The following is a 9,738-nucleotide window of genomic DNA, read 5'->3' on the forward strand; positions in this document are numbered from 1 at the left end:
GGGGATATTTTCTTAGCACACTTTGGGCCCATTAGTACCTATTGAGCATTGTGTCAACGCCACAGCCTTATTGTTGCCGACCATATCCATCCCTTTATGACCACAGTGTAACCATCTTCTAAAGGCTACTTCCAGCAGGACAACACACCATGTCATAAAGCGTGAATCATCTCAGACTAGTTTCTTGAACATGACAATGAGTTCACTGTACTCAAATGGCCTCCACAGTCACCATATCTCAATCCAATAGAGCACCTTTGGGATGTGGTGGAATCACGGTGGCAGGCTAGATAGAACGTCAGGCCACCAGGAAATGTCCCGGTGTCAAATGTCCCGGTGCTCCCTATGGCCAGTCTGCCCCTGCTGACAACCAATTGAGTGTGGGTGATGAGGAAATGTTCATTTTTAGATGATCTATCTCTTTAACGCACAGGTGTCAAATCCAGTTCCTGGAGGGCCGCAGCTCTGCACAGTTTAGTTCCAACCCTGCCTTAACACACTTACCTGTAAGGCTCAATTAGTTGTGTTTAATTAAGATTAAAGCTAAACTGTGCAGAGCTGCGGCCCTCCATGAACTGGTTTGACACCCAGGCTTTAAGCAATTAAAAAAAAAACATGTAACCTGATAAGAGACTAAAACTAATCAGATTCAAACAGTCTGCAAATGAAGGTACACATCAGAGCATAACAAAAATAAGGAGATGGGAAAAAAGGGATACATCACCCTCTGGTGGTTCATTCCACCAATGAACAAGCAACAGCAACACTGCACAGCCATACTGAAGAGACCAGTCAGAATCAGTGAATAATCATTCATATAGAAATCTGAAGATTAAATCCGGAGTTTACTGTAATTACAGAAAATGACTACAGATTAGAGTCATACTGATATGAAATAAGCACTTTCCCCGATCTTCATTTCCAATTTATTTTAATAAGTTACATTCAGGAACTCTATTATTCGGTGTTATTATACAATACATAAGGCACAAGACATCAGAGTTTAGGAAAATCCAAATTTAAACATTTCATCTTATGCAAACACCTGTATTAATTATAAAATATTACTAAATATGCACAAAAACAACAATTAGTAAGACTAATATAGCAAAATGCATAAGATAGCAAAGTGCATTTATTTCTTCCTGTGATTTGATAATAGTAGTTCAGTATTTTGAGTCCCCAGAGAGAGTTGTGAAGCTTCTGTCGTCACTTGAGTGCCAACTTTTTGAAGAATTACTGGATTTACAGAAACACTCCACTTTTTTTTTTTTTTTGGAAATAGGCTCATTTTTTGGAGTCACCTAATGTTGAGCGGACATAAACAATCGAGATCCTGAGAAATCATTTAATAATACTTGAAATAAGCACTGAAATCCTCTCCAAATAGTGGAAAACTGTTACCTGGCATTGTTGAACACCAAGAAATAATGGAGCATCGACCAAAGCTTAAGAACGACGAGCATAAAGCCGACGAAACTACTGAGAAAAAGTCCCCACACAATGATGCCGAAGATAGCGTTCCTGAGGTGGACAGGACAGTAAAAGGCTTCCGTGAACACCATCGGAATGGTCAAGCAGGAGCTGATATCTCATATGTCAAGCTGAGTTTGACCATTTTTGAACGCATTCAGCCGATAACAAAGAAGAGCACTTTTAGCTTAGCTTAGCATAAATCATCGAATCAGATTAGACCCTTAGCATCTCGCTCAAAATTTTGGAAAAAAAGTGTTTCAGTAATTTTTCTATTTAAAGCTTGACTTTTTTGTAGTTACATCATGTACCAAGACTGACGGAAAATGAAAAGTTGCTATTTTCTAGGCTGATATGGCTAGGAACTATATACTCTAATTCTTGTATAATAAATAGGGAACCATGCAGTATAGTTCTTAGCCATATCCACCTAGAAAATAGCAACTTTCGTCAGTTTGGGTACACGATTATACTACAGAAGAGTCAAGCTTTAAATTGAAAAATGATCAAAACACTGATTTATGCTAAGCTAAGCGAAAAGTGTTCTCGCCAGAGTGAGAGATTGGCTGAATGGATTCAAAAATGGGGAAATGGTCTAATCCATTTTAATGATTTATGCTAAGCTAAGCTAAAAGTGCTCTCCCCAGAGGTAAAGTCTAGATCGGATATGCGGCCGGCCGGAAGTGCGATATGCACATTAATAAAGCAGCATTTTTTTTATGACACTGTATAACAATAATTAATATTTTTACAGTACTGTGAGGGTTGGGTTTAGGGTTGGGGTGAGGGTAAACGTTAATAAAATACAACAAATGAGAAATTTAATAAATAACAAAAATAATTTGCGTTAACTTCCGGCCGCAAACGTATCCGCTCTAGCAGCAACCCTTCCTAGAGTCAGTGATTGGCTGAATGGATTCAAAAATGGGAAAATGGTCTAACCGGATTCAATAATTTATGCTAAACTAAGCTAAGCGTTCCTGCTAGACTCAAGAGACTGGCTGAATGGATTCAAAAATGGTCTAATCCGGTTCAATAATTTATGCTATGCAAAGCTAAGCTAAAGGTGTTCCCGCCAGATTCAGAGACTGGCTTAATGAATTCAAAAATGGGAAAATGGTCTAATTCGGTTCAACAATTTGTGCTAAGCTAAGCTAAAACTATTCCTGCTAGACTCAGAGATTGGCTGAATGGATTCAAAAATGGGAAAATGGTCTAATCCGATTCAATGATTTATGCTAAGCTAAGCTAAAAGTGTTCCTGCTAGACTCAAGAGACTGGCTGAATGGATTTAAAAATGGTCTAATCCGGTTCAATAATTTATGCTATGCTAAGCTAAGCTAAAGGTGTTCCCGCCAGATTCAGAGATTGGCTGAATGGATTCAAAAATGGTAAAATGGTCTAATCCGGTTCAATGATTTATGCTAAGCTAAGCTTAGCTAAGCTAAAAATGTTTACCCCAGACTCAGAGATTGGCTGAATGGATTAAAAAATGGGAAAATGGTCTAATCCGAATCAATGATTTATGCTAAGCTAAGCTAAAAGTGTTAAAGCCAGACACAAAGATCGACTGAACTCAACTGTTTAATTCTATGGGAGTTGTAAAAAAGTGGAACGTTCCATTCATGAGATAGTTCACCCAAAAATGTCAATTCTGACATTATGTAACTCTTTACTTGTTTCAAATGTAGTTTCTTTCTTCTGTTGAACACAATGGAAAATATTTTTAAAAATGTTGGAAACCTGTAACCACTGACTTCCATAAAATTTGTTTTTCCTACTATGGAAGTCAATGGTTACAGGTTTTTAGCTTTCTTGAAAACATTTTCCAAGTTACTGGATTAACTTAAGGGTGAGTAAATAGTACGTAAGTTGTACATTTTGGGTGAACTATCCCTTTAAGAATCGTGAGGCTAATTTGAGAGGTAACAATCACAGATTGGTATTAGTCCAGCAGTGTAAAGTTGCTTTAAATGAAAGGGAAGAGTCTTTTTTTCAGGATGTAGAGCACCGTCGCCAAAAACAGCGCGATGGCTAAAAAGATCAGCAGTTTGTCCGTCAGCTCGCGGCGGTTATATTTCAGGATAAGTTTCCGGCCCAAGTGAATGGTCCCCGTCATGGCCTTAAACTCTTCATTTGTCTCTTGTACAGTCCTTGAGGATGTAACTGGAAAAATAAATAAATGAAAAAAGTCACACAATGTCCACAATAAGGTTAAAAGTTAAGGATGGAATGGCGGTTGCAGTTCAAATGTGTACATGTTTATATTATTATTTTATTCATGTATATTCATGCGATTCCTGTTAAAGGGGTAGTTCACCCCAAAATTAAAATGTACTCATTATTTACTCTCCCTCAAGTAGTGTGGTCACGATACCGGAATTCGGTACTAATCGATACTGAAATTTTAAAAACGTAAATTTCCCGCTAACATTTAAGCGCGTTCTTAAACTGTGCTGATTGGCCATTGTGTTCATCAGGGTCATTAGTTCACTGAACTCATCACTGTTTACTCAGTTTAACCACAGATACAGGGACACTGGAGCTTTTAAAGCTGTGATTCATCAGCGGATCACTTATATGTCAGCTTATAGACAAACCAGCTGATTGATATGCCCCCCCCTCCCCCCTCCAGGCAATTTGGTATGGTCTGTGAAACCCCCGGGCTGACAACATTGGTATAGGATCTGAGCGCAGCGGCCACCAGAGACATGCTTCATAGTAGTTACTAACACCATAGTACACCGTGCCCAGTTCTCAACAGTGTTATCAGGGCCGGCGAGTCCATAGAGGCGACCTGGGCGGCAGAATAGTGAGGGCGGCATCCGTGAACCCCCCGGTCTTCACTTTCATCCGTGACACCCACCTCCTCCCTCCCGGTCCTCACTTTCATCTGCGAACCGGTCACTTTCTGAGCGCCAGTTTAGCTTGCTTCGGCCCTGAGTGTAATTCAGACCCCTCACCCCGAACCCCTAAAAAACTGACATTTCTCCACGGTTGAATTGTCGCATGAATGCGTCATCAAATTCGGAGCTCCTATTGAATCTTGGATTGACGCTTATGTCACACTGCAGGAAAGTGTCTGAAATCTTCTGACACTGCCAGAACTTCATCGGCGGGAAAATCTGATCACAACGGGCACCAAGCGGCTGTCTGTGTACATGACAAACCAACGATCAAAGATCACCGATTTTACCCTGGGCTTTCAGGAATCTTTTAGGATTTCATAATTGGTCTCAGATGACAGAATCGTGGCTGAAATCTCACAGCATGAGCAGGGCTTTAGGTAAGTTAAAAAATTCTCCAGAAACAGGTTTGTGTTGTCATTTATAAACAGAAGCATTGGTAAACTGAGCTATTTTTGTTACCCAGAGTTCCGATGGTCTCATCGCTCTGCTGCACCTGCTGCGACATCATTCGGCTAATGCTCATCAGGCTCTCAGTGATGTCACTGGATGTCTGCACCAAACTCTCTTTAGTGGCCTTCCTGAACACAAAACAACACAACCAATTTATTCAAAATGACTAAAAGAGTAAAGCTAACGGTGCTAAGAAGTTAAAAAAAAAAGCACTTCACTTGATCTAAACCTGTTTGAGCTTCTTCCTTTTGTTGAACACAAATGAAGCAATATTATGGAAGTCAATGGCCACCGTTTCTAACATTACCCAGAACAACAGCAAAATATTTGTGGTGTCGGTCAAATTAGATGTTGTGTGAATATAAAACTGTTGATGTTGTGTATATTGTGTAAAATTTAAATATATATATATATATATATATATATATATATATATATATATATATATATATATATATATATATATATATATATATATATTAGCGCTGTCATAATTAGTGCATTAACGCATGCGATTAATTTTAAATAATTAACATCTTAAAAAAATTAACGCAGTTGCAGGTTTTTTTTACTTCCTGTTGTGGTGGACGTGTGTTCAACATGCAAGAAATGTGTATAAGACCAAGGAAGCACTTTTTGAAGGCAAGTTTCAGTATAAAACAATTAGTCGCATCACCAGGTTATCCAGAGTTTCATGCAATTTCGGGTGTTTCATTTTTAACTTTCGACTTCTGTTGTAAGTTGGTACCGTATGGTGAACAGAAAGAAAATCCTCCGCATTTCGTGACTCGGTGTTCCTTTAAGGTAATAAAATCACTGCTTAGGCAACACGGTAGACTTTTAATAAGAGTATAATCTTAATCATATTAAAATCGGAGTATTGGTGTCTCATGTACATGTACTCAGAAAGTCTCTGGTGAAGTCGCGAGCTGTCAAAGACAGGGCATTACTCTGCTTTTCAGCATGAGCCCTCCACTTTAGTGTGTTTCCTCATTAAGCGCAACGAAAGCGTATGCTTCGTGTTGTTGTGTCAGAATCCTTGTGAAATAAAGAAATACTTTAGAACGCTTAGTTTAAGCAAATTTGAACGCGATCATGCGTGTTGAATCTGAAGGGAGTCGCTCCAGCGCGTTGTGTGTGTGTGTCTGTGTGTGTGTCTGTGTCAGGCCCGTTGAGGGGTGTCAGGAGTGGAGTGAGCGACGTATCTGAGTAGGGGCGTGTGCGCGCGAGACGCACCTGAAGGACGGTGGGGGTGAGTTGCGCGCAACATACCTGAAGAGCTAGGAGGGATGCAGGGGAGAGGGGTGTGCAATGTATTTAAGGACCGGTTTGCGAGAGATTATCATTCATTTGCGAGCATCCAGGAGTCTCTGTGGATTTGCGGGATACTCCTAGTCTTAGCAACTGGATGAATGTAAAGGAGGATTAAGCAAAATTGTTTCAACTTTATAATTAATGTTCTCAACTCACAGCAATAAAACTATACAATGAGTGCAACAGTTTGTATTCTATAGTTTATAATTATAATTTTTCATTTTCCATATCTGCAGTTCCTGTATTATGGCATTTTTTTGCAGTCCACTTAGAATCCAACATGGAAATCAATGTTTTTTTTATTGGCATTGATTGTTTTGAAATTGAAATGGCATTAATATGACTGTATTTTAATTTCTGTAATAAATATGGCTGTTAAGCCAGGATCTTGATGGTTTATTGTGGGTATGTTGTTTACATGAAAAAAAAATCTGTGTTACAAGTTAAACAAAAATTCTAATAACAATTATATTTTGAATTTAAATAGTTTTTGTCTTGCGTTTACATTAATTTTACATTTAAATAGCCAAAATTACAAGTTTCAGTATTTTAAATGCGATTAATCGCGATAATTTTTTAAAAAAGGTGCGATTAATTAGTTATTTTTTTATATATATATATATATATATATATATATATATATATATATATATATATATATATATATATATATATATTTATATATATATATATATATATGTATATATATATATTTATTTTTTTTTTTTTACAAAATGAAATGTCAATTGTGATTGGCTGAAATGTGCCCCTGACAGCAGTATGACTGACCTCTGCCTCACCGCATCTCCTCCTTGAAGCAGTTCGTCCTTCTCCAGGTTATCAATGGCCAGTTTGCAGGCCAGGTTTGCTTTCCTCCATGCCATCTGGTTACTGAGAAAGGAGATTAGTGATGATATTGTATAATTAAAGCATTACATCTGACATTCAGCATGTAATCAGGAAAAAAAAACAAGACAATAAACAACTGTTTCTCTCTAACCTTAACATCTGCTTCCGATGGCCTTCGGTTTCGCTCAACAGAGCTTGTTTATCAGTCTCTCTATCTTGTTCTTTCGCCATCTGCTCCATGTCCTATCAAAAGAAAATGCAGACTTTTCGAATACAAGGTTAACCCTGAAAACACGGATGAATAAAGTAACAGGGAAACGCTTTTTTGTTTATCTAAAGTTCAGACAAAATGAAACTTTAATTTGTTTCTGGTATTTTTGTGGGAATAGTAAGGAAGAAAGAGTAGCTCATTTTGTTTAGAATTAATTTCTGGTATCTTGGGAAGTATGTCTATATGTTTAATTAAAAATAAAAGACCTCTCTTTATCTCTCTTTGTTGGTCGAAGTTCAAATCATTAATGCTTGCTTTCAGGATAGCCACTGGCACTGATCTCTCATCTTCCACTCCCTTTAAGAGTTAGTTGTGTCGCGTCATAGTGCATTTGCTATTTACATGGTGGACGGTGTAAGTGTAAAAACTGAACGCTTCACTAGCAAGTTAAACAGAGCATCTGCAGCGAGAGGATAAAGAATGAGCCTCCTCATTCTTCACTTTCATCGTTTCATCAAACGTGTTGTATGCACAGACATCCGTTAGCCTAATTAATTTCGTTTGTTAAGCGCAAAGATTCGTTTCAAAACTATTTCTAAACTCAGTTCTAATTTCCAGCAAACAAATAAATGAAGAACAATACCGAAGTGTGGTCATAAAGTTTTTCCAAATACACATGCTGCGCCCCTATGCTCTAAAACCTGACAACTGGGCAAATCTAAGCTTGTTTTTAATAAAACAAATATAGATATGCATATAATAATTAATACTGCCAATAATAATAACATTATACAAAAGCAGATTGTCATGAATAAACTGACAAAGTTTTTTTTTTTTTGTCTGAATAAGAAAAAAAAACTTTTTTCCCCTTTAAACACAATCTATTTTATTCTGAGAAAAATGTAAAATATTTTAAAAACAGTAAACATGTCAGGCTAAATAATTCAGATGAATCGCAGATTTCTTTCCAATTAAGAACGGCATCCTTGGATATTTTTTCTGCTAGAGATACTGCTGTCATAAAACAAAAATCTTACATAAATTGTAGAAACTGTATAGCAGAAAGTCTTGGTAGTTTTAAAACCTTGACTTTTCCAAACCACTGTATGCCTTGAAAACAGTTAGCGTTCCATGCCTATTAGATACATCATCATTTTAGCTTATGATGTATTGTTTAATAAAAATGATTAAAATCTCTACAAAACTTGATATAATCTAGCTGTAATCACACTAGCATTATTATAAAAATTAGCATTGAGGTAAAGTTGGTTTTATGTTCGCACATTTGATCAGTGACGACCAATGAAACTCTCCCTGTTTACCATGGTACCTTTTGAGTATTCCGTCTGATATCCCATGTAAGTATGACTTCAAAACAATATTAGCACTATTTAATTGACTGTGAACAATGTTATACTTTGATAGTCAGTGGCTGCTAATATGATTTCACTATTTAGAATTTGCAAACAATACTTTTCTGAGGGGAAATGTCGGAATGTGTGAATATAAGACCGCCTTAACCTCAATGAAATTAGCACGATAATAACAGAAATTATCAAGACTTTCCTTAAGCAAACGCATTATTAAATATTAAAATTATACATTTTTATTTAATATACATCAATTACACATCATTTACAAGAAAATCATTATTTCTATTTGTTTTAATTTTTACTTTATTTACAGAAAACCAATAGAGATTAAAACAACACGTAGATTCTAGATTCTTCTCAATTCGTGTGTTGTGAAATGACAAATGTACCTGAATTCTCTGTCTTAAGAGACTGAACTTCTCCTTGACTGTTGAATTTAGCTCCATCAGCACCGCCTGTGGCCCACAGCACTCTCTTATATCCTGACACGACCCAAAAAACACACATTTATAAAGAAGAATTGACATTTGGGTTTCGTGTTGACAATTACACACACACCAGCGAATACGGCCAAATATTTGTCTTACTATCTGTCAATGTATATATCAGTAATGCCATTATTAATGTTAATTTCAAGAATGTCGTCTACCTGAATTATAGCTTTGATTTCCAGGTCGTATTTGATAATCTCTTGGCCACATATTCGGACATGTACATCAGAGGAAGACGCCATGTTTGTTGTCATACGGTACGACAGAAGGTCCAAACGCTATAGTAGCGCCTTTTTAGATGCGCTCTCAAAACTGATCTGGGTACAATTTTTTTTTGTCTTATTTTGTTGTAGCATAGAAATATAGAAAGCTCACGAGGCTAAACATGTTTACTTCAATGATTTATATAATTTTCGTCAAATAAAATATTGCATACACTCTAAAAAAAAAAAAAAAAAAAAACAGCTTAAACTAGCCTAGGCTGGTTGGCTGGTTTTAGCTGGTTAACCAGACTGGTTTTAGAGGGGTTTGGGCCATTTCCAGGCTGGTTTCCAGCCATTTTCAGCCTGGACCAGCTTGACCAGCCTAGCCAAGCTAGGAGCCCAGCCAAAACCAGCTATGTCCAGCTTAACCAGGCTGGTCAAGCTGGTTTTAGCTGGTCATTTTCC

The 9,738-nt window shown here is 37.1% G+C and overlaps 1 protein-coding gene across 1 annotated transcript; it reads right to left on the reverse strand.

Moving 5' to 3' along the window:
• Positions 1-914: 914 nt before the first annotated feature.
• On the reverse strand, positions 915-9,324 carry bnip1b (BCL2 interacting protein 1b). The gene is made up of 6 exons (XM_001333689.10): positions 9,229-9,324; positions 8,969-9,061; positions 7,147-7,238; positions 6,936-7,037; positions 4,842-4,960; positions 915-3,639 (listed from the first exon to the last, which is right to left on the reverse strand). Exons 1-6 carry the CDS (start codon positions 9,322-9,324, stop codon positions 3,443-3,445), a joined length of 699 nt encoding a protein of 232 aa, XP_001333725.2. The 3' UTR covers positions 915-3,442.
• Positions 9,325-9,738: the final 414 nt, after the last annotated feature.

The sequence above is a fragment of the Danio rerio genome, chromosome 21 (genome assembly GCF_049306965.1).
Source record: "Danio rerio strain Tuebingen ecotype United States chromosome 21, GRCz12tu, whole genome shotgun sequence".
Classification (NCBI taxonomy): Eukaryota; Metazoa; Chordata; class Actinopteri; order Cypriniformes; family Danionidae; genus Danio; species Danio rerio.